Raw genomic sequence first — 26514 nt, forward strand, 5'->3', positions numbered from 1 at the left:
CACACACACACACACACACACACACACACACATACACACACACTAAAAATAACAGCCCATCCATCACATCATGTCAACAACATACATTTACCTAATGAAAATAACCGGCAAACAGAGCATTAGCGCACGGGCCTTTAGCGGTGACGGGCATCATGCAAACGAGGAGGTGCTTTTGCATGCAGCTGTCAGGAGCATCCTTGAGTGCTTCTAAGGATGTCAATCATACAGAGCACTCTGCTCCAAGCCGCTACAAATGGAAAGCTATACATCACTGGGCTCATCCTGCACTGACTTACACAGCTAACAGAGGAGAGGTCAGACACACCAACCACACAGATTTCTTTATAGAGTCCCTTCCAAACCACCTGTTTTTAGATCGCTGCTCCACCAAATCAACACACATTCATTTGCAGTTATGTACAGCTGCCATGCTCGTTCTATTTTTAAAGCAGGGGTCACTAATAGGTGGGTCCAGACCCAGATGCCTTTGTATCCGGACCTGGACTTACAACAGATAGATAATTGAGAACAACAATGCTGTTAGCAGAGAGGAATAGAGCTGAAACAAGTGGTTTAATAACCACAGATAAAGTCCCTGCACACAAATATCTCTTTTTAGAAGATGAGAAAAATATAATATCATGGCTCTTTTGGGTGACATCACTTAACACCTGAATGAACTGAATTTAATGGTGCAGGGCAGTTCAGTTATATAATTCTTTCTGAAATGAAGTACTTTATTTAATGATGAACATTTTTCAAAAGCTTTCTGTTATGTATATTATTTTTCAATGCAGCCCTTAATTTACTTGAGAACATTACAAAGAACATTTATGTATTATTTGAGTACATATTATTTATAATTCATCCAGTTCTGACAATAAATATTGTTGATACATAATATAATTGAACTTTTTTTTATTTTATTTGACAGTCAGTTGTTGACTACATACAGTGTTGCTACTTGAATCATTCATAGTGCTAGTTAGTTTGTTGTGATGTTCCGGACCTTTGTATGAGGAAAGTCTCTCTAACTGAACCTCTTTGAATTTGAATTGAATACCCCTGCTTTAAAGGATCGCAGCTTTTGGATGCTTTCATCTTAATGCAATTGTGTGCAGTAACTGTATTGAAAACTCTTCCTTGTTGGTGAGGTAGAGAGTAGTCTGAAACCCATGAATCAACTGAATACAGCAATCTTTTAATGCAAGAAATGACAGTTGCCTTTTTGTCACATCTCTCTGGTGAATGTTGTTTGTCCTTGAAGTTCAAGCATTATTATGCAAGACGGCACTGCACAAAGCGATGCAGCATATGGATTTGATTTCACAAAAATGTAGCTCATGAATGTAACGGTCTCTCACACCCAACTCTCAAATCTCTGATATGAGAGCGGCCTTGATGTCACCGACAAGGAGGTGACAGTAATGCACTTCGATGAAAACAATAAAGGCAATGAATGAAATCTTCACTGTGATGGATTATTTGTTTCAAGTGCACTTTGGAGCTCTGCAAGCTAAGTTTGCTGCGACGCTCTGGCCAAACAGAGCTGAGTGTTATCTGTGCTGATTGTAAAGGCAACAGCGAGGTCTCCTTCAAAGGTAATGAATCGTAACAATATTGCATAACCAGCTCCAACAGGCATGAAAGACAAACTGGAAGCATCAATGGTGCATTGGCTGTATTGTTAGGTGCGAACAAGCTGCGCATAAATACTGTGACTATACGTCTGTGCTCAAGATGTCATGTAGAGACCTCAGGAGCTGTGATTGGTCAGCTTGGACTGCTTGTGTTTTCTCCTTCAGTTTCCTACGGCGGTGGATATTGTTGATGGTGTAGACAACTATCGGGCAGGGTGATGTTCTCCTTTTCAATAACACAAATCTAGCAAAGCCGTCTCCACTGCACACCTCCTGCTCAGCGTGATTGTCACTCTTAATTATGGTGAATGACAGAATGTCAACATGATTGCTTCGGCCATTGTTTGCACCGTATTAGTGTCCTAGAATGCAAACCAATAACTGCATACAATTAAAGCCGAACATAGCCCGTCAAGAGAAAACCAGCACTAAACTACAGAAGTATAATTCCATCTTAAGCTCAGCTAGATACTACACACCATGACCATGTTAGAAGCAGAAAAGCTCCAAGTTGCCTTTCAGTGTAATGAACTGTGACCAGTGTTTTGATCTGCATGTCACAACTCACAGGCCTGGAAGGTCGACAGCAGCTGGCAGAACATATCGTTGTATTCTCTCAGCGCTCCTTAAAAATTCCCTTTGGAGCTGAAAAAATTACCAATATTTTCCCACATTGTATGTGGAATCACATATTTCACTTTTTCAACCTTACGGTTACATTTTTGTATCAAATTGAAATATTGCAGATGTCTTATGCTCAATTTGATACACTTTTCTTCACATTTCGGTACCAAATTTTTATTTTATTTAAACCTTTGGGATCCTCGCTAGTATTTTGCAGGCCCTGAAAACGTATTTTCTCGATTTGGTTCTCACTATGAGTGATGGGGTCCGACATGAACACACTAGCTTCTGCCAAAGTCATTAAAGTTTTGGTTATTTCACACGATGAGATTTCTTCTTTTCTCTGTGTTCGTCTCACTGGTTTGAATTTGCTTGGCTCAGCACTTTTTAAAGAACCTTTCATCATTATATCTGTACATATCATTTCACACTTTCCCAAACAGCTCCTACTATAGTTTAAATCCAAAAATGTGTTATTCATTTAGTATTTCATGTGTTTTTTTGCGTGTGCGTGTGTGTTCTAGTGTCACTTTGTATCAGCTGGGATGCTTCATACGTTAACTGTTTCTGACATGCGTGCCTTCCTTCCTGTGTCAGTCGACACAAAACTCAGAACCAAAATGTGCATATGAATGATTTATAGGATCATTCAAAACAATACCAGAAACATGGACTCACACACTCCCCTCTCTTACACAAACACACACACAGAGACGGAAAGGCAGCAAAGAGCACTTCCTGACAAGAGCTGCCTGTCAGGAATTACAAACGACCTTTTATCCCAAATTGTCATGGTGATTTCTATAAGATGATTCTTTTCCCCATTTGTCTTTTTGAATCTCTTTAATGTATCAACTTGCACGTCATTCAGAGGGCGACAGATTCTCAACATGGGGTTCACAAGTTGAGTTGGCAGGAAATACACTGATAGTCTGAGAAAGGACAGACTCTGTCAAATTCAATTTGTCAAATTATCTCCACCAAGAGTGCTTCCCCCTCCTAGTGTTTTGGAATAATTTCATTCTGTCACATAAACGGCCAGTTTACAAAATCAAGAGTTGTCTGGATTTCTGAGGTTGTTTTTGCCGACTCCTTAAGGAAAAGCTTGATGTGACTGGGTAATGAGAAGAAGTGGAGTGTGAGTCTCACTTGTTGAGTTTGGCCATGTAGATCTTGATGTGGCCGAAGTCGGGCCTCTCCGCGGGGTCCTCGGCCCAGCAGCCCTCCATCAGGATGGTCAGCTCCTCCGAGTGGCATTTGCTGTCTGTCGTCGGCCGAAAGTACGGCTTCTGACCGTTCCTCACCTTCTGAACAATCTCTGAGAGGACGGAAGGTGTGGTGTGTTGAGAACACTCATTTTTACATTTCACATACTTATATGATTCATCATTCATGCTGTGTAAAATGTGTGTACGTGGGTCGGACAAAATAACTGAAACACCTAACAATACAGCAATCCTCAGCGCTGAAGTCTGATGCAACATTTTCTAATGGCATCTCTGTCCAATTAAACCAATGTATCTTCAAATGTATTTATTTTGAATTTTTCAGGTAAGCACAACCTGTTTAATGGAAACATCTGACATTTTGGCAATATGCTTATTTACTTTATTGCTGAGAGTGAAATGAGAAGATTGATACAACTCTCATCTCTGTTCGTTAGAAATTTAGCGGTTTGCCTGGCAACCTCAAAGCGATGATAAGACTCCAAGTTACAGCGTTGTGGGTCACGAGGCGGTACTTCGTTTACCGCACAGACATGAGAGTGGTATCGAGCTTGGCGTCACGGCTTGTGTGATTTTATTAAATGCAGTAGATGCTGCACTCTGGATTTCTTTTTTCACGAATATTGATATTCTTATGAAAGTTCTGTATTTCTGTTGATGTGCTACTTTCTGCTGAGTGAGCCTTAATATATTCAGCATTGCACAGTTCTCCTTCGGTTGATGCAATAATCCTATAAATTAAAAAGTTTGAAAGAGACATCCTTCCCTTAATGATTCCTCCACATCCTCTCGTTTCTGGTATTAGTATCACCGTGAAAGTCATTTTTAAACCACAAAATGACACATTCAGACACTGGAGAACAGGTGCATTCTTTCACTGCTCTCAGCTTGTTAATGGATAATTATCATGCACTCGTACAATCAGCATCGAGCATGACTGTGAATAAAAGGCTCATCAAAGTCATCATATGGAGGATGCGCCCCAGGAGTGTTTGAACTCCTGATCTTGAGTTGTTTTATAAGTTTTTCGGCTATCACTAAGCAGGAAACGGCAGCGGAGGTGAAAGTACATGTTGGTGAAGAAAATGCAACACGTCTACAGGAAATGGAAGAGCCAAAGTGTCATCAGAGATAAAGCTTCAGAGTCAATGTTAGCTATGATAAGTTTGGAAATAACTGAAAGGGTTAGTTCAGATTTTGAAGTGGGGTTGTATGTATAATCCCGTGTTCTGGGAGGTAAAATGTCTGTAGTGACATAACGGCTTCAGGTCCCCGCCGGAGTGGTCTGTCTGACGACAAGGTGAAGCAGCAGTGGATGGGCACCCAAAACATATCATAGCCACCTAAATAAATCGATCAGTTTAAGTGTACAAGAAATTCATAATGTTTTCACTGAAGCCTTTATATCGCTCTCTTAAAAGACTTCATTGACAAAAACAGTAGTTTTACAAAGCAGAGCCTCTTTTGACATTTTATACTCTTTTCTTTAATTAATTATACTTTTTTTATTCAATTGCCTTTTCTGTGCTTTGTCTGGGTTTGTTCTCATATGTTCTTGTCCCAGACTCCACCTGCCTTTGACATCTGGCCAACATGTGTTCTTTGTTTGTGTACATAGCTGCATATAGTTGTCTGACCTTACCGAGGTCCCCTTTGAAAGCACAGTGAAAAAGCCAATGAATGAAGTTACTATTATGTGAACTTCCGTCTGTTCTGTCCTCCTGTCTTCAGAAACATTTCTCAGACTAGTTTCTTATAAAGAGGCTTCATAATGTCACAGAGATCTGCTTTTGTCTGTGAATTACTGACACAAAACATGCTTGTGCAGATTTATCCGTTTGATTTACTTTCCTTTTGCGTTCATGTCGTAGTTAGTTTGCTGCATGCTTGATTGAAAGGATCCCAGTGGTCAGCTGACCTCCCTGAGGCCTATAAAATACACTTGTGTTTACCTTTGGGGCTGAGGTCCATGCCCTCCACATAGAAAGGTCCATTCCTCAGGGCTATTTCCTGCAGTATGATGCCAAAACTGTACACGTCACCCTTCTGAGTTCCTTCAGGAGGATGGCGGTCGTATATGAGCAGCTCAGGAGCCGTCCAAAGCTTCTCTGACAAACCAAGAAACAGAAGCACTCATAAAAATGTCTGCAGCACAACAGCAATCAATGTTTTTTAGTTGTAAACGATAAGATTCAGTGCTGTGACCGAGTACACGAACTCCACTTACTTGCATAGAGTGCGTGCGTGTCGTCGTTTTCGCAGGACGAGCGGAAGCTGGCCAAGCCATAATCCGTGATTTTCAAAACAAATCGACTGTCCACCACGCAATTAGATGACTTCAGATTTCCATGGCAGCCAATGTAGCTGTTGTGGAGATAGTTCATTCCCTGGTGGAGAGGAGCGTTAAAGTCAAGCATTAAGGGGTGTTCTCTCTCCTGGTTTCTTTCTCCACAGCAAATCATACATTAAAAACACACAAATCCAGACATATGGAAGTAATACGCTTTGACGTGAAGTGGATGTATGCTGAAGGTCTTTGAAAAGAGGCCCTGTTTCAAGGATGGCACAGTCGCGGGAGAATTTCTGTGAAATTACTGTTAATTCTTTTGGGAAAGGGACTGCGGGTTCTGAATGGTTCTCGCGTTCAATATTTTGTGGAAACGGTGAGTCAAACATCCCTCAGAGCTTCACCGGCGCCTCTTCTCTGCAGATCGCTGCTATCTGTGTGGAGAAATTTAGCCGGAGAGCTTCGTCACGCACGTAGTGCAGTAACGAGTCCATCCGAGAGACAAACAGCCTCTTTGTGAGGACAGATTAAAGATAATCTTCTGAAGTAAATCCCTGATTAGTTTTGATTGGCTTAAAGGAAAGTTTATGATGATGTTTCTTTCCTAATTTACACTATATAACAGCACTATTTACTGTAGTGTCAGAAACCGTACTGTGCTTTAAACACACACTTACTCTGTGTTTCTGCCTCAATCACTCTTTCACAAACTTTCCATGTGAAACCATGGCAACCTAGACATTTTTTTCGTCAGTCTTTAGCATACAAAGCATTGAATTTAACATTGAAAAGCAACCACTTTGCCAACATTTATACAAAAGCATTATATAAATGGATTGTCCTGCCCTTGATTTCAGTCCCGTACCTTCACGATGTCATTGATCAGCGAGTAGCGGAACATCCAGTCCAGGTTGATGCTCTCATTCTCCAAAATGTCCTGGAAAACAAAAACAAGTCATAAATGGAGCAGAATATTTTTACATACATAAATAAATTGTAGTTTCTGCTTTATCTTCCTTCCAAGAGCCTCTCAGCAACCAGGCTAGCCCCAGCATATATTCTGGGACTAAATACAGAACCACAGAACCACCTTCAGTCCAGATACCTTTCGTTTTCACCCTCAGGTTCACATATTTAGCCCCTTCAGGACGTAACCCTCAAATGCCCTGCAGCCGAGCAGTTACTGGAATCCAGGTCCATGCTTTGACGTCCAGCCACAGCAGTAGCAGCTAATCTGCCTTTGACACGGACGTTTCTCTCTAAGTGTGAGTGACAAAGAACTGAGTTTCCCATCGTGTTTTAGCTCGTCCATTTTAAGGACGGGAAGACAGAGTGCAGGCCAAGAAAAAGTTCACTTAAGGCCTCGTGTGCTTCTCTTTGGAACAAAAAAAATACAGATCGCAAAAGATTGAATACGACACAAAGATAAAAAACATGTCACACTTCAAAGGTGAGCTCACCATGTGCTGTAAACTCACCAGACTAAATAAGGTGGTTTCACTTGGTGCTGTAGAGCTCTGTGGGCAGAGTAACACTGCCAGGAATAGCAGTTTGACCAGGTTTACTATGCTACAAGCTGTTTACTCTCAAAGAACTGCAACAAGAAAAGTCCATTCGTTGGCTTATATTGGAAACTTTTCATTCAGTGATTAATTAGGCGGCACCTTTTTATGTGTTAGTGTATCATTCACTGAGCAACTTTGCAGTTTGTTTCAGAGTACGAAACTCCCACCTGACAAAATCTCTCACATTTACTTTTGGTACAAAAGCTAAGGACAATGCATTAAGTCATTACCGAAGTCACGTTATCTATGTAAAGATATGTTTTCGCTCCTGATTTCAGACAAAGTCAAAAACCTGTTCAATGAAATTTGGTGGGAAGTTTGGCCATGAGCCAAGAAACAAGAGGTTTGCTTGAATGTAAAATCAATGTGGCACGTGTACAGGGCTGCAACTAACAGTTATTCTCTTTATTGATTCATCAGTTTCAGTCTGTAAAACAGTGAAAAATGCTGATCTGAATTTTTCTGAGCCCAAAGTGACACCGTGAAATTGCTTGTTTTGTTTCTACCAACCGTACATAACCCAAAAGACGTGGACATCTTTCCAAAATGTCCCTTCCATTTTCGGCATATAGAATTTAAACTTTTTCAAGAAATTCTAGTTCGTTAAATAATCAATGTTGATGATGGTACAGTGGCACATTATGGCTCTCAGGCTTTTTTAAAGAAATAATGATTTGACTTTCACATATTTCCTGATTAAGGCAGACATATAAATACACTGCTATGTTGTTGCTCTTGTTCACAAAGACATTACCTGCAGGCTGCCTCTGGGACAGTACTCTGTTACGATGCAGATGTTCGGAGCGTCAATGCAGGCTCCGATGAACCTGGTTAGATGGTTGAACTGAACGTCTCTCATCTGAAAATAACCACACAAACACGCTGCAACTGTGAGTGTAACTCTTTCCAAACATCACATTCCCAAACCCCATGGAAACAGAGGACGGGGGGAGAGGACTGACGGTTCATTTATATACAAAGTTTGGAGAATAACGCTGCCAGCAGTTCATCAAAATAGTCTATTTGCAGTTCGGCTAGCTGGCACGGTGTCTTTTTCTACGTGTTGAGACGCATTCCTGCTCAGGGCACCCTGTTGAAACATGTGCATGTGCATAAATTGCCCTTGGAGGTTATGAATGAGCCTGTGTGCGAAGGATGATGAAAAAAATAATGCGTTGAGGATGTTCGGAGCAGGAATATCAGAGCGGAGCAGGCAGAGCGTGTAAGACTTCTCTACATTTGTGGAGAATTTCAGTATTAAACGCATTATTAGTAGGATTTAATAACACCCCTAGTGGTGAGTAGAAGTGTTACAATAATAAATATGTTAGTCACAATATGTTTCCATATGGAATGTATTATAGGTTTACAATATTCTTACTTATAGAGGATATTATATGTTACAGTATATTAACTCATTGAATGTATTAAATCATAGAAGTATAGTCACTGTAGGTATTAAAACACTAAGAATAGTTTTGAGGGTCAGATAGGGATTCTGAGTGAGGTGTCAGACATGCAGCAGCAAATGGAGGCGACCTCATCGATGGAGGATGGGGCCAGTGGGACGGTCAAATGCCAAGCTGACCAGCAGGACAGAGAGGAGGAGTCCAAGATGTTTTGCGAGGAGCCAAGATGTTTTGCTAAGGGATCGATAATGGGAGGGGACAGAATTCAAATGAAGCCAATCACTAATCGCCATGGAGGGTCATTCACACGTTTTATGACAGTATCGGACACTTTCCGACTCTCAGGGGATACAAAAGACAATGTTTTAGGGAGTTTACCTCAGATCATTGCAGCTCTCATTTTCAGCTAACTGGCCGCGCCGGACTGTGAGGAGATGCGTGTATGTGGTCTCTGCTCTCGAGAACATTACTATTGATAGTTAATTCAGTTTGTAAGTGACTTTGTGTAGTACATTAAATATTGTTTTAATTTTGAACCGGGTCCAGCTCATTCTTCTGATGCGCGTGCGCAGTAAGAAGCTCACAGCAGAAGAGTACTTGCGGCCTGCAGGCTCTCTCATCCTTTGTTCTTAAAAACCTAACACATGGACAATAATCACTAATCACACGAAACATCATTTACTTTGAATAGGAAAAGTATGAAAACAGAGATGTCTGTGGTGAAGTGATCAAGACGGATCAATAGTCTGTCATAGAAACAAATGACATGCACGTGTCCTCCTCGGTCCTGTCAGAAGCAGCACACAAAAAAGGGCAATCTTTCTGGGGCCAGCATGAAACTTCTAAAAAACGGTGTTCACTATTTCAACAGTGTGCTTTTCTTCTTTGATCACACTGAGGGACAGGCGCTCTCACACCAAAAGCAGGCAGTTAGTCGCTCCTGTTTCACGGCTCCGGAGATGTTAGCCTACCCTTTGGCCTAATTTCCCCTGCTGCACAATGGTGTGGAGGGGGAGGAGAGGATCCACCGGGGGGGGGGGAACGGGGGGGTGCTGGAAGACAAGTGGTTAAGTTTCCACTGGCAGGCCCGTCTCTTCCCCCATCTGGTTGGCTTTTTCAAGAGCTGAGGTTTGACAGCCGATCAAGCCCCCGGGGCGTCTCAGTGACTGCCAGCTCAGACAGAAGCCTCTCTCTCATGTGTGCCTGCTGACTGACCGAGAGACCACAGAGGCATCCTAAGACGCCTAAACTGCTCTCCTCCATGAACAAAAAAAAAAATGACCAGAAAATACAGAGCTGACTCGGATTAAAGTGAGTTAGAGACCAAGAAATGTTAAAAGTGAAGAAGTGGCCAAAAATCTTTCCCACAAGCTTCAGTCTTGTTCATGAGCACCCATGAAATTTCCGAGTTACGGGTTTCCCTGTGCCACTCTGTGTTTCCATCACCGAACCACATACATTTTTCTCCCTCAGCTTCCTTATCGCTCTCTCGTAAATATTTCTCAGCCGAAGGGACCTTTTCATCACCAGCTGCTGCTGATGTTGAAGAGACAGTTTAAGGATGTTAACAAGCAACATCCTGCAGTGGTACTGGCCGAACATGCTAATTAGGAGCTAGCTCCCACTTCCTTCAAATAGGTAAAAAAAAAAAAGAAGAAGCTTTAACTGTCCAACTGAGTAAAAACAACATGCCAATATGTTGAGCCTTTTCAGGAGCTTGCTTAGTAAAGCAGGTGGAGAGATTGAACTTTGTATGAAGGTCTTTCCCCTGCAGTGGACAATATTGTCAATTCATGGGTGTTTTATTTTAAGTGAATGAATAAATGAACAACTTGTTGAGATGGAGATGGATTTTGGTTTTTTTTACGATTCACCCGCAAGGTCTCTGTGCATGACTCTCGTCACACTGAGCACAGAAACAACAGCACAAACCAACGACCTCTCAGATGGATTTCATGGCCAATTGCTGTCGAAAAAAAGACTAAAAGTTCAACTGCGAGTGAAAAAGCAGATGTATTGCTACATCCCAAAGTACAAAGCTGTCGGACGGAAGTATTTTAGTGAAATGCCAGAAGTAGAGCTAAAGATATAAACTTTGTCCCGAGAGGAAAGGTCATGAGGTCATTAAAAGAAAAACACTTCCCCTTCAGGGCTGCAGGAGTGAGCTCCCCAAATTCAACTGACACTTCAACCTTATTGTGGCACTAGAGAAAAGGTGGAGTGGTAACCAAAAACATCAGAATGAATCCTCTGGGGACCACGGATATACAAGCTTCTGTGCGTCAGTGTTGTGGATTGACGAACCAACTGAAATTGTTTTCCTTAAACTTGTACCACACGATTTTTTATCACCGAAAGAAGATGGATGCACGGCACTGACTGACGAACATTTTTTTATTTACACATTCAACTAACGTAGGGCAACACTATCTTTTATTTGGAGTTTCATATCGTCAGTCCAATATTCATTCTCTTCTGGCTCTGTTTCTGGTCAGCACCAACTCTTTTTAGCTGCTAAAGGCTCCACTATGTTCACCAGCTCGCCACTTACATCGTCTGTCTGCTGTTTGGTGATAAGCAGCTAGTGTACAGTGGGTTTTTAGAGATTTAGAAAAGAGTTCAGTAAAGCTGTGGGTCATAAAACCCAAACAATGAACTGATAGATGCAGACATGCTTTGTAGAGCTGAGGGGAACTGAAGCGTTGGGGGTCAATATGAGCAACCCCTTTCACATATATATATAAGTGTGTGTGTGTATATATATATATATATATATATATATATTTCATTCTAGTATGAAAATATTAAGTAAGCAGATGTATTAGCTGTCTGATGTATCTTTTGTACAAGTGGAAAGATTGGCAGTAGAGTGGTACTTACAATAATATAATAACTTTATTTGTAGAACATTGTCTCAACATAGTTACAAAGTGGTGAAACGTAGAATATGAGGGAAAAATAAACAATCCAGTGAAAATTAAAATAGTTTAATTTAAAATAAATGTCGAAAAGAAAATACAGATGTAGCAGCGTGGATTGTGAACGACAGTTTAGGTGCCATGAAAGCAAATATTCCTTCATCCTTGGAAGCCAATCTGGAGCAATCAATTTGATTCCTCGCGAGGAATTTGACCTGTATTGAACTGTAATTGGAAACCAGTGAAGGGATATAAAAAAAAGCCTTGCAGCTGCATTTTGGACCTACTGCAGATGATCCAAATAATCCTCTGAACCCTGTAAAAGGATAAATACATCTACTATAGGACATTTCATGAACACTTACATGTTTGAGTTCCAGTAAAACTTGTCTGGTCAGCTCTATCTTCTTCTTGTTGACATGCTTGATGGCCACCAGGTTCCCCTGTGTGCAGCGCGAGAAGAAACAGAGCAATGAATGCAGTCTGAGGATGTAAGGTTCACTTTATACGAGGCTTTTTAAGAAGACATTCAAGGATGCACTTCGATCTAGATGTAAATAAAGCCGGAACACAACAGCAGCAATATAAAAAGTGCAAACAAGGATCATTAGAATGGAGAGAGGAACTCAAGCAGCATTCAGAGGAGAGAACAGCGTCTTGCGGTTGTACAGGTACATTTGGGGCCTATTTCTTTAAGCTGCTGGAGAAGAATTGTTGTTTCTGTCACTTTGATATGTGACGATCAGTAACCGAAAGAAGCGAGTATAATATCTCAGAGCAGCTATACATGTATATGTAGAGACTATATGAAACCAATGTGTGTGAGTCCATGTGGGAGCTGTGACTTTTATTCAAAAGGAAATATACAGTCAGGAGCTGATGACGGCCGCTATATGTACAAGAGCAGATGCATTTGGCTTCTGACTGCTGAATAAAAAAACACCTCATTTCAGAGGTTATTTTCCAGTATTTGGTTGTTGAGGCTCTCTGTGTTTGAGCTTTGGTGTCAGATTTTATCACCTCAGGCCTGTATGGAATTTGAGAAGTGTATCAGTACCCCCAATGATCCATGAGACGTTCAAGCTGTATACCGTGACATCAGCGCTTATATAAAACCTGCATCATACAGCTAAACACATTATCATTATTCAGCAGGCTCTTTTTTCTCCCATTTCCTCACACCTCCTCCATCTTAAACGGATAAATTAACTGCAGCAACAAGTTGACGGCCATGTCCAGACTGCCGAGGTGGGAGTGTGGAAACAAAGAAAGAAAGGGAAAAAAAAGAAGAAGAAGAAAATTGACACATTCTACTGCTCACATTAAACACAACTACCGAAATTCGCCCACACTCTCTCTTTCTCCCTCCTCCGGCTCTCCGGCTTTTCTCTGCGAGTGTGCACATGTGTGGGTGGGATAGGAGTGCGCAGGAGTTGAAAATGTCAGAACTCACTAAGCCTTACCTTAAAATAGCCCGTTTTTGCAAATAGCTGATATTTTCCATGGGCAGTTATCAAGGAGCCGTAGCTGGAGCCTCTCTGAGACGGTGGTGAGGAGTAGTGAGAAGAGAAAAAAATAAAGTCAGTTAGCGGTGTGTAGATTAGAGCAGAGGATTACGTATTGGTCATTTAAGACTGCTACACTGCAACAAAGCTTCCTAAAAAGGGTTCATCCACTGACATTCTCATCCAAAGCACTTTTCTCTGTAACATGAAATTCCCTTTTCGCTTATGTTTGAGGAAATAAATTGTTTCCAGTTATTTTTTATAACACCAACTGGAGTCCTTGGGCAAATGTCTGCAGTGCAACACAGAGTGAATCAAAATCAAGTGGGCGCACTGCACACAGACAGCCAGCACAGTCAGCTACACATTTGTATAGAATGCAAATGTTGGCAACACACGGCACCCTGGAAAATACATCGGTCTGGAAAATGACTGCGTTTTCCACGCGCACATTATCCCGGGAAGCGGACGGAAAACCAGTAATGAAAAAGGTGTGCGCATGTGCTTTTCATGAACACTTTGCACGCGTGGGTCGAAAAGCGCAACCCGCAGGACGTGCATCAGCCCGCTCAGAAAACAGAACCTGATACTTGAAGAACGTGATGATGGATCATATATGTGGGGACCGGGGCCAGACGGGGGCTTATTTTAACAATCATTTAATATGAGTCTGCCACCGCAAAAAAAAAAAAAAAACAGCTACCTTCAATAAACCGCCGGGAAAGCTTTCAGGAATGTGTGAACTAACAGAGGATTTGAACCCTCTCCGGGCCGCAGCTTTTCTGTTTCTATGAAGAACCTCAAACTGCTTGTTAATACACAGCGCACAGCATGTAAGCAGGGTGAAGCTCCAAAACTTCAAAAGATGTCAACATCAGCATTTTCGATTCCTGGCGGGTCCAATTTTAAAGCAGTGACATCTCGATACCGATACAGTCTTGTGTGATGGAAGCTGGGCACCCAGTGATGAGTCTCTCCCACTGGCAGACATGAAATGTAACCTTCCAGAAGAACAACTTGTTAATCACACATTGGAGGCCGGGCCAGCTACACTGACAGAATGAAAGAAGGTATAAAGCTGAGAATTATGAAGAGGTGTTCAGAGCTGAATGCTTCAAAAAGAGATTACATGGATGACTTTAGTTTTTACTCTCAGAAGCCATGAACCCCTTTGGTACGTTTGTTTCCTGTCACCTCACTTGCACATTTTCACTGTATTTTGTCTGTACAGCAATGAGAAGATATTCTACCTGCGAGAGGGTGAGACGACTGCCGGCCCGTTTGTGGTATTTATTGGGGCTCTCGAACTGAAGGTCCTCCCACCGAATCCTCCACAGCATTCCAGCCAGCTCTTTCTCCAGCTTCAGTTTCCTGTGAAAAGGGAAAAACCAGGTGGTGAAGTCAACAAGGACAGCAGCACAAAGAACAAAGGAACAATCTCACGTAAAGTGCATTGGGTTCTGGGTTGTTGCGGAGCTGATGTTTTTACCACAGAATTATGACTTTGCGGGGTTGAATCTAAACTCTCTGGCTGCAGCGGCCTTTCTAATTCCACTTTTTACAAATTAAATGAAGAAAAGTCCTTCAGAGGCAAGGTGGTCTGTTGACTCGTGGTTGTATTTTCAGGAAAAAGTACATGGCATTTAAAAAAAACATGGATTTTAATCTGGCAAATCACCTAAAACAAAGAGTTAATTATTGTGCTTGTGCAGTATCTCCATCTTTCTGCTGGTATTTGCTGAGATAACAGCCTCAGATCTGAGTGCAGAACGCTTCACGTGCAACATTTGCATGCATTGACTGTACATGTGTTTATGCGTGGAGGCTTGTGTGTTTGCATTTTATTAGATCTTAACTTCATTGGGCCATATGCTCTACTTATTAAACTTTGATGAAGTAGAAAACTCAGTTTTTAGGGGACTTTTTTTTTGTCCTGGACAAAGGGCTCTTTCTTTCAAACATAATGCTAAAATACGCAACGTTACACTGTAAACAACCATGGTGGAATCATCAGATTTAAAATAGGTAACTTTATGTTCAGAAAATGTTGTCAAATCAACATCAAATGTCTTTTACAGATGTCTTCTAGGTCAAGCATTACCATTTTCAAATAGTGCAGTCAACTAACTAATTCTCATCAACAGAGTTTTTAATGGTCGTTGCCTCAAAAATAATACAAACAACATCGAAACAACTGTGTAACTCACAATGTAGTCATTATTTAATCGTTAAGATTTAATCATGCACAACCGGAAAGCATAAAGCAGTAAATCACAGTTTAGGCAACAGTGACATAAACCTTAGATGAGATTTTAAAATGCTTTGCAGTGGCAGCAAGTCGTAAGAAAGGGAATGAGACACATCTTACATGGATTTATTGGTCTGTACGTCTCTTAACAAGCATTTGAACTGTGCTGATATGAAGTGGCTGTATTGACTGAGCATGTGATTTGGTGTTTTAAATATAAAGTCACACATGTATGAATTAAAAAGAAAACATTTGGTAAGTCTGTATTTTAACAGTTTTGCAGATTGAAATCCTATCGTTGAAACTGAGCCAAAGCAATTGTAACAATATGTCCAACTCGCTCAGTGACGACAAATGTTTTACGACTATTTACGAACAAGCTTTTACATGTCTTAAAAAAGGCAACTAACAAGTGGCTAAATGAGACTACTAAATGTAACCACGCCGACTAGTCCATGTGACCGTGGTGTAGTTGGTTTGTAGCCTAACGTTAGCTTTTTACTTCTGGCAATTGTATTCGTGCTTCAGAAATAATAGAAGTGGTGTTCATTTGTGAGGATTATCTTGCTAAAAATTTCATTTTCTGCAATAATCCAAAATACAATGAAACAATCCCATCGGCTTCTTGTAGAGGGAACCACTGCGATGCTAACTTCCTGTTGGACAAAAAATATGTCATCCCTGCAGCATTCTACCTTTGGTCATGTTAGGACACATTACGTATGTTATAATGTGAGAATGGGTTAGGGTAGGTGTGTTATTTTACACTAGGTGAGGTTAGGTCACATTACGTTACCTAAACTACATTGTCTAAGGTTTGTTGTATTATGTTTTTTTACATTATGTTGCGTTGTGTTACATTTCAGTGTATTACCTCGGCTAAGGAGGTTATGTTTTCGGTTCGGTTTGTTTGTCAGCAGGATTGCGGCAAAACTACTGGCGGACGGGTGTAGCACGGGGCAAAGAACCCGTCACAGGGCAGATACACACACTATTGTTTAACGGTTCAAAACCGCCTGGGCGGAGGTCCGTGCTCTCTGAGGGCACTTACTCCGAGTGTTATCACAGTATGTTAGTTTAGGTCAAGGTTTAGATCAAGTTATGTTACTTTATTGTAGTAGCATTATAATGTTATGTTACGCTGTGTTAGGCCATATTATGTTATGTTAAGTTTACATTACGTTATCTCAGGTTTGCTATGTTATGTTATGTTGAGTTAGTTTCAGGTTATGTTATGCGCAGGGTTAGTAAAAACAATAAATACATTTTGGCTGGTAAGTTGTTCCCTGCTAATCAATTCTGTCTCATAAATGGTGAATTGAATTAAGGGTGGGTGGATAAGGGTGGAAAAGGATAGAAACTGCTACAAAATGCAAAACAACCCCCAACTGTCTGCAGCCTGAACAGATTAATTCATCTCGTCATTTTCATGTCAGTTATATTTTTGACATGTTTTGAGTGTTATTTTTGTCTGTCTGGCAAACCCCGAGCACCACAGAGGGGAAGAGGCATTCCAGACCAGACTGAACTCTTACTACAGATTCCGGAGATTTTTTTTTAGGTGGGGGGTTCTTTCAGTTTAAAATACTTGAAATGAAAAACGAGCAGAGGCCATACATTCCAACCCAATCTAAAAGGTGTAAAGCACTTCCAGATGGCTGCAGGAAATTATTGAAGTGTTTGCATATCACCGCATTTCAGCCTTTCCCCGAACCATACCAGTTGGCCCCAAACGTGTTTAAACTTGTTTTCACCGGGGGGAAACAGTGTCAATCCTGTAACTTTAATCTGCAAATACTCCAGGCCATGCCTATGTGCAACCATTTTGAGGGCAGGAAACACCATTTAACCATTGGTGCCCTCCAGCCCCATCCACCACCACCCAAAAAAAAAAAAGGTATGTTTCTATTTAAGGAGCCTCGTTTAGAGACCTCTGGCAGCCAGAGGGGCAAAGTGTGGGGCTCCACACTGGGCCTATTGTTTCATAAGTCCCATATGTGAATACCTCTGCTGGACCAACCCCTCCATTAAAACAACAGAGCCACTGCTGCTCTGCTCAACATCCCCTCTCACTGCTGCTGCACACCAGCCAGACTCCAGCCTCTCGCTCAACAGCAACTGAGAGCTGCCGAACGTCCACCGGGTTGAATCTACTGAGTGCTGCGAGACGATATTTAACGTTGCTCCATGAAAAGTAGAAATCAGTGAGCATTATTTCATTTTGACAGTGTTGCATGTGTACAGCGCATGTTTTTGCGGCGTACAATCAGGTTTCTCATTGTAATCAACTTGTTGCAACCAAAATATACCAGTGCGGTCCCCTGCACTATTCTGTCTTACTTCTAGAACTCTTGAAACCAGAGTTTTTCAGAAAATCTTTTTTTGTTTTGAAGAAAAAGTTGGACTTAAAAGGCTGAATTTGAGGCTAAATGACTTATTAAGACATTTAAATGGTCTGTTGCAGCGCATATATTTTTACAACAAATTGATACAATGAAACAGACAATTTAATACACAGGTTGCTGTTTATTAAGTTTTATATTCACCAAATTTTACTATGGTGCACATTTTACACTGGCAATAGTTGCTAGTTGTACCATGTCAGAGGAGCAACATATCCCCACAACTATCCAACCAGCCACCCACTTCTGATAGAAAATACATCAATAAGTTCACAGTATTGGGCTGCGTATTTTTTGGTGCGTATTTAACCTTTTATGGCCTGTGAACTAGATTCAGAACTCACATTATATAAATACAAACTTAATTAATATGAGAATAAAATCTTTGTCTTCATTGAAAAAAACATACAAACAAGCAGCAGCAAATATAAAATGGATAGAAACAATGATACATCTTCTATTGAAAATATATATGTAAAAACACATATCAATATATCATTCTTATAAATTGCAACCCCCTATGCATATCAAGCGACCCCGAGGTTAAGAAACTCTGGGTTATCAACTGATCGATCTGAGAATAACTATTAACAGTGACAAAACTCCAAAGTGTTTTAAAAATAGTTTAGTGGTGTTTTTACAGGTCAAGTAGTGAACATGGAGGCCTCTCAGCAGCTGGATGCTTTAAGACGGTGTAAACAGCTCTGCTGTCGGCCTCTATGTCATCAAAGCTCCACTGGTGTCTGCAAAAACAGGAAGGCAGTCGTTAGCCTCTGGTGTCAAACAGAACCGTCACAGAAACATTTCAAACTTCTACTGATGGTGTTTTTTATCCCTTCTGCTCGAACAGGTGGTTTACATTTACAGTTTCACGGTCTCTAGGCACTTGAGGTCTACTCAAAACCTAAAAAAGCTAAATATTTTCAGGTCTGTGAGAAATAGCTTCCCATACATAAAACTGTCATTTATGTAAATGATCTAAAGCAAAATATAGTTGGATTGGAGCAAATCTGTGGGTCAGGATCAAAAATGCATCACAGAGTTTCCCTGTTGGGTTCCCATAACAGAAATAGACACTTGTTGCCATAAGTCATCAAATGTTACACTTGGATCCAAGATTTTTTTTTAACAAAACTCAAAGAAAAGAAGAGCATATTTCACAAAACTTACTGGCCAAGAATCCAAGGGAACTAGCGAGCTCGTTAGGAAACCATGCTGAGCTTGCTGAACTGTGAGCTGAAAAAAAAACCAGAGAAGATGTCAATGTTTTCAGAATGAAGTGCACACGCTTATTGGATATTTAACAAGATTAACACAGATTCAGGTTCAGTGGATTTACCTCAGGCGGCTAGCTGCTCCTTCGTCTGTCTTCCACCATTCTTCTGATCAAAATCCATTCTGATTGGCTGGTGATTAACACTTGTTTGTGTTAATAGTCAGTACTAGAAGTGTGATCAGATTACCGGTGTGATTTTGTTAGTTAGAGCTGAGAACGGGAAATATAAATCAGCTCCTCCTTTAGATAAAAATAATAGTTTGTTAGTCGTGAACATGATTAACCCGCCTATGTAAAGACACCTTTGAAGAAGTGAGGAAAAAAGGAAAAATAGAAACAAGAATTTTCTTTCATTTCATGCTAATTTTCAGCCATGACATGACCCAGAATTTAGCAATCCTTCCAGGAGCTTAATTGCTACGGGCATGCATGATTAACTTCTTGTGTAATTAAATGAGGCTCAATCCTCATCGTGATTTCCATAAACAACATGTAAACTGTGCCACTTGAGACACAGTAACGACTTCATTTGAATTTCCTTTTACAGCTGAATGCTGTGCACAAAGTTACAACCATTAGAAACGAGGCAGGCAATTATTTTAACTAAAAGATACACAGCTGCTCGGGGGTGGCAATGCTGACGCTTATTTAAACATCTAATTACAATTAGTGAATTCAATTTATTTTAGCTAAACAATCTAGATCACATATGCAGTAAAACACAGCCTGCAGGTTTTCTATTACAGATGCCACCTATGTTGTAACCCGATGTTGTTCTTGTCAATTCAATTCAATTCTTGATGGCTGATTTTTGGATTCAACTAACGACTACTCTGCAAAACAACTCCGTATATGACAGCAAGAAGCAAGTGGACACAATCCTATTACTTTAACCACAAGAAGCTTTTTTCCCCTCCATTTCTCTATTAAAGGCACAACGAGTAGGATTTATCGGTTGCGGTTTGTAAAGACGACATTCAAAGTTGGCCCTTCCTCCCCGGCTCAGCAAGGGTTAAGTTGAACCCCAGATTCACTCACATTTTGGAACAAGCTTTTGCACATTTCACATCACTATATTTGCGTTTATTTGGCAGTGTGTTACGATCTGGCACCTGGTCGCTACGTTTTTATATGGGTTAAAGCCCAGAAATGTCCAGAACACAGCAAAATAAGAAAATACACACTCCTAGTGGGTCATAAGTGATGATTGAGAGAGATCAATTTGTATGTGTCTATACATTGTTTTTTAGGAACATCCTACTCATTGTGCCTTTAACTGTTCAGTAAGGGTTCATGCAGATAAAAAAGTAAACATTTTAGCATTGAAACATTGAAAGATATAGAAAAGAAAATGTGAAAATAAATGTGTAGACTTCACGTTTGTAATTGTAGATCGTAAATGTACGTGGGGAACAATACTGAGGACATGACCTCAGTGTCTGAAGCCACGATAAAGTGAAGTCATTTCAATTTTTATATTCCAAAATCGCAAATTTGCCTCAAGGCCTTTGCAATGTTTACAGCACATGACACCCTCTATTCTCAGACCCTCAGTTTGGATAAATTAGATCTCCTTCCCCCAAGAAATACCACAACTGTGAAAAAGAAGAAGAAACTTGAGGTTCTTCTTGTCAGTGTATATCAGGAAACAACACAAGAAAACACACAAACTCTACCAAATGTTTGAAACAGTCGCTCTGCATTGGAAGCACGTTTAAAAAATGACTTTACCGCATAGGCAAACTATTACTTTTAGGACTGGCACGCTGACATCAGCAGTGTGTGAATTATCAAAATGGGTGGTTCAGTTTTAATCCGGCACAGGAAACGTAACTTCACGAGCGCACTGATGATCGTTTGGTGAGAATAGCAGTGAGCATTGTTCTAGGCCCGTATACGAGCTCACTTGGCAGCTTCAACACACTTTGCCGCTGCTTTTACGCCGCCACCTGCTGAGCCGTTGCTGTGGTAACAATTGAGTAAATATCACACTGGCACCTATAGCAGCAAAACCCATAACCTCTGTTTCAAGCATCTCTCGCTCTCTCGCTCTCTCCCTCGCTCTCTCCCTCTCTCTCTCTCTGAGAGGATCAAAGCTCATCTCTGCCATGTCTACTGTTGTTGAGCACAGACAGGGAGCATCAGCTCGGTGCGATCAAACTCACCTGTAAATGAGGAAACTGGAGATTCCAAAGATGATGAGCGCTAAGCCGGATCCCACAGCTACAATACCCAAAACTGGCAGATGACCTGGAAAGCAGGAGTAGAAGGATTCCACACTCAGTTGTCTCTCACATGTTTAACAGATGTCCACATTCAGGAGAAAGAAGAACACTGTGCTGTTAAAGACACAGCTGTGACTTCCTGAAGTACAGCTGCAGTGCTTTAGCAATCTGTCAACCACAAATACCAACAACAATTTCACACAATTACACAGCTTTGGCATTCCTGATATGTATTTAAAGCCGTAATGGAGACTAATTATACCACCTGCTGTAAATCACAAGATATGATACTCATCATGAGAGAACACCAGAGGATATTTCACTTCTCGGCATTCATAAAAACAGTGAACTGAAGATTTGTATTATTCAGCAGGTCCACGTTTTGTGTCGCTGTGTAAATCTATACATTTTTGGAAATAACATAGAAAGCATATCATTTTCACAGGTCACGATATGCAGCCATCATGGCTAATAAATAAGTCAAGGTTGACTTTTGCTTTCACACGGGTCTCCTGGGTAAAAGTCCTACGTATGTTTGAGTCACCAATCCACCACCTCTCCTCCATTCGTGGACTTCTGCGGAGCATGATTACAAACCTATTTGCATTAAAAACAAACGTGATCCGGAAGAAAATGTTTCCCTCAAAACGTAATAAACAATGCAGTTTCTTTGTTAGAGAACATGTTTTAGGAGACCAGGCTGAGCCAGGAAACGTTCAGCCGAGCTTAGCAAAACGACTACAGCATACTGGCACACGGCTTGTTACTCCAGCAAATATTACACTTCTACATTTGCTCTTTCACTTTATTGAGGGAGAGTTGGGATGAAATTGAAGAAAAACAACACATTTATCATCACAGCACCCATGAAAATATCCCAGTCCCTGTAGAGATACAGCGATAATATAAACAAAGCATTAGTGCACTGTAATATCCATCTGATGAGCACTCTAAGTCAACAGAAAAAACATATAACTTCCTTGTCGTAACTCTTTTCATGCAATTTCCTGAAATCAGTGTGTCCATTAGTCAACCTTATGTAGCTTGTTTCTGGAGAATATTTCACCTCAGACACAGGTATAATCATCTGCAGGCAGATTTAATTGTTGACATACCATCATTGCAGGAGGGGTCGTCCGTGGAAAACACACAGGGGGGGTTATCCAGCGGTGGGCCCCCGTTGGGCCAGTGGATCTTCTCTGTCTGGGACCAAATGATGTCTTTGGTGGTTCCATTGTAGTACGCAACCAGCTGCAAACACAGAGGGAAATGCCCATTTAAATGGGTGAAAATAAAATACGTTGAGCCTGTTATACCGTAAGCTCACTTCACAGCATGTTCCTATAGACATTTATACATTTATTGTTGAGGACAATATTGATAACATTGTTTTTCATTGGCTGTGCAACCACAGAGAGAGTGCAGATGTCACCTCCAGGCTAGCCGCTTCAAAGCTTGTTACATTAGCACTGTTCAAAGAGGGTTTCTGTCATTGGTTTGAAAAAGTTTAATGTTTTCCTGGTTCTATATTCTATATATTTACTACTACAATCACTATTTGAATCTGTGATTGAACAAAGTTAAACAGCTATTCATAATTTAGCCGAACAACAAAAACACCCAGGGATGTCAATGTTGGTCGTTCAGTGAAAAATTTGTTTAGCGTAAACTAGGAAATGTTAGCATGCTAACACACTAGACTAAGATGGTAAAAATTGTAAACCACAGCATGTTACAGCAGCATTGTAATTGTGAGAATGTTAGTTGGCATGCTAATGTTAGCATTTAGCTCTAAGCATTGCTGTGCCTCACAGAGCTGCTAGCATGGCTGTAGACTCTTATGCTAAGTGCCCTTCAAGTAACAGGCCACAAGTCATTTTCTTATGGAAGCTGGTGACATGAAGCTACAAACTGACGCCTGACCCTTGTCGCTGTGTGACGCACTGTAAATCAAAGTTGAGCTGGTTTCAACTTTTCTCAGCGCACAAGATTGGTGAAGCGTCAACCAATCTTGTGTTTTTGTTTCACCATTTTCGGTCCCCTTCTCTCTCCCCACTATTCCTGCTCTGCTTTGATGTAGCATGACTCCTGTGTTTCTAACTAGCCCGGAGGTGCTTTTATGTTTTCCACCCAGGCTCCCAGCGTGTTGCGTCGTCTCTGCTAAGACCCTTAAAGGCAGTCGACCTGACGTAGGGTCATCAAAACAATGCAGAATGTCACGGGCGAAGGGGCAGTGGGAGCACCGTCTGAAATAGCAGCAGTATCTCAGTTCAGAAGCCTGTGTTTACTGCACTGCACTCCTCCAACAATTCACTTCATGCTTGTGTTCACTTTTAAACCCTCTAATGCCTACAAGTCTGCCAGCTACGCTATATACTGTAATATACACTATGTAATACCCGCACACTATGGGGCCTTAAACATGGGGGCATCGTTATGTCGAAACAGGAATGTGCACACTGTTACCTAAAACACCATTATATGCTCTAACATTAATGGGGAACTCCACCAATTGTACACACTGGTTGTTTACAGGTCTTGGAGAGTACCAAGTTGTCAAAAAAAGCTTTTTGTCACTCCGAAAGGGAGCTGCGTGAAGTCTGATAAATTGCCTCAAGTGATGTCGCTTAAGTTACTGTCATTTGGGGCTGAAGACTTCAAGTGTGAAATGAAAACAAATCTGAGGGTTTGGAGTTAGAAAGAGGTGAGCGCAGCAGACCTCTGTAGGCCGCTCCTCATCTCTACTTGGTGCTAGCAGTTCAGGGTTACATTACTACGAGCATAACACAGCCGGATCCCTGATAGAACTGTCAACGTTTGTGTTGTATCGTGGGTAATGTATGCGCCAGGTTTTGTCAAGTTGTGCGTGGAATTAAAAAGGTGATATCTTTGCTGCATTGATTTTAACGGTTCATTGTGAGCCTAACAATGTTACAGGAGTGCAATGTGCAATCTCTGGAGTACTCTATTAAGATTTGTCATAACTGGGGGTCATAACTGGGGGCCTCGTCCAAACCATGAAAAACATAATCACAGAGGAATTTGGACATATAGTGTATTTCCCTATTTTCTTGTCCTCACAGAAATAAGTTTTGTAAACTGAGTTGACAGTAAGATCATGTAACTATGTGTACAGATGTTTAAAACACCTGTTTATCCACTGTGGATCAAAACCAAGTTTGAGTAATATTTTCTTCTGGTAATCATATGCAAAGTCATGTTCTCAGACTTTTTTCCATTTCAGTTGTTTATTATGCTGATAGCCATGTCAATTGAACAGTAATGTAAGATGTTCATTTTGTCTGTTCTCCCTAATTGGTAACATACAGGATAGTCATGAATTTGACAGATTATTGAAAATTTACTTTGATAAAAACAGAAAGATAACAAACAATACAAAAAATAAATAGTCAGTAATCCATCAAAACAATCTGCCTGAGTCATTTTGATACTGATATTGTATTTTATTGTATTCAGCAGTCTGAGATTCTGAAAGTTGAAATTGACCTGTGTATTTTTCAGCCAGGCGGCTGGCTACTCGGGTCAATCGGCCATATAAATGGACCAATTAAAAGCCGAGGATAAATTAGACCACGCGGTCACGCTGACAGCCTCTGAGGACCGCTATGAAATTCTAACTGAAGTCTACAACTAACCCACTTCTTCTCCCCTCAGAGGAAAGAAAACACACACACTGGTGCAGTTCACAACACTGTTTGCAGAGCGCGACATACACAAATATTTTCATTGGACTGTGGGGGAAATTTGAGGTTTTATGCATCTTATCATTAGAGAAGTCCGGACCAACAGAATATATCCCAGATAGTAATATACATAGGCTTTCATTGCTTCAAAGACAAGCAAAGGCTGAGGTTTGGAACTACGCATATCATGCTGAAAACATTTAGAATTTAAAATTAGTAATAAGACACACATGAAGTGAATTAGCCCTCATTGTCAATTATTTGTGTCGACAACTCTACATACTGAGACTGAAAATGATTCCTGAATAAGTTCTACAGTTTATATCAAAAGGTTCCCCTGTGGGATAAATGACAACAAAGACTTTTTTGTAGGACACATGATTTATGTTCATATCTTGATAAATATTATGAGTAGATATGTAAGCGCAAAAGTAATTATTGTCACTAAAATGTTTATAATTCAACCACAGTTCTTTTCTGGTATCAACCGAAATGTGAATTTAATGTCCTTCAAAATGTGTAGTCTTGTTACTAGTTGTAGACTGTTTTATTTAGTTCATGTATAACTGCTTGTGCTTGTTCTGCATTTAACACACAGGAACTTTGACCTCTTTTGAAAAAAGCAAAAAGGTTGTTTTTGGGGCTGTTTTATGCCATAATTAGATAGCAAGTGTACAGAGATGACAAGATATGTGCGGAGAGAGAGATGGGAAATGACATGCAACAAATGTCCCCGACCAGAAGCCAACCAGGTATGTCGGGATTCATGGTCGGCGCCTTAAACCCACAGCCCCCCAAAATAAGGGTTTTGCAGAAAAATATGTTCATATTTCTGAAAGAACGGTATCATAAAAGTGGTGTTGGTAGTGACGCTTGGCTACCTTGTATCAGCACTAGTGTTGAAAACCATGTAAGAAAAAGGACATCACGGTAGTAACTAACCAAGAATAACATGATATGTAAGATGAAGGTCATCGGCCCAGTCCATGCCCAACAAAAACGTCTCGATGCCAAATCTGCTTACAAACTGCTGCAGCTCTCCGTGACAATCGGTGTGCCCCTGGGTGCATTGTTCCACTTTCAGTCATTTCAGTCCGAATACAGGTTTGATAGAAAACACGTGTAAATTGGACATACTTTTCTATTAAAATCCCGTCATTGTCCTGCAAAATGTCGAACATTTTGTCAATGAATATTCTTGCACTCAAAATAAAGTCCATTAAAGTGTTTGCAGAGATTCAGATCCATTCAGCTGGTCTTTACCTTCATTCAACTTCAGCTAATATTAGTGTTTATTTGGCAGCCTTTAGTTCATTGACTTCCGTACTTTTGAATGAATTCCCTCCCTAAATTAAATCCTCTGCCAAACCTCCTGTTTCATACAAAAATATTTCACACCCCAGAAGAAAATTACAATCTATGAACAGTACATTGGAGATATAAAAGAATAGTCCACATCCAAAATGTCAGTTCAATCATCTACTA

The 26514-nt window shown here is 40.7% G+C and overlaps 1 protein-coding gene across 1 annotated transcript in view; it reads right to left on the reverse strand.

Annotated features, from left to right (window-relative positions):
* npr2 (natriuretic peptide receptor 2) overlaps window positions 1-26514 on the reverse strand; it is a 49353-nt gene that overhangs the window by 10135 nt on the left and 12704 nt on the right. Inside the window, exons 6-15 of the mRNA XM_031855619.1 lie at window positions 22441-22576; window positions 21266-21350; window positions 14425-14545; window positions 13133-13207; window positions 12035-12112; window positions 8097-8201; window positions 6643-6714; window positions 5718-5877; window positions 5443-5598; window positions 3414-3582 (exon numbers count right to left, since the gene is read on the reverse strand). Coding sequence (XP_031711479.1) covers window positions 3414-3582; window positions 5443-5598; window positions 5718-5877; window positions 6643-6714; window positions 8097-8201; window positions 12035-12112; window positions 13133-13207; window positions 14425-14545; window positions 21266-21350; window positions 22441-22576 — 1157 coding nt within the window. The remainder of the gene's footprint in view (window positions 1-3413; window positions 3583-5442; window positions 5599-5717; window positions 5878-6642; window positions 6715-8096; window positions 8202-12034; window positions 12113-13132; window positions 13208-14424; window positions 14546-21265; window positions 21351-22440; window positions 22577-26514) is intronic.

This window comes from Anarrhichthys ocellatus, unplaced genomic scaffold (assembly GCF_004355925.1).
Source record: "Anarrhichthys ocellatus isolate YVR2014 unplaced genomic scaffold, GSC_Weel_1.0 scaffold16, whole genome shotgun sequence".
NCBI lineage: Eukaryota > Metazoa > Chordata > Actinopteri > Perciformes > Anarhichadidae > Anarrhichthys > Anarrhichthys ocellatus.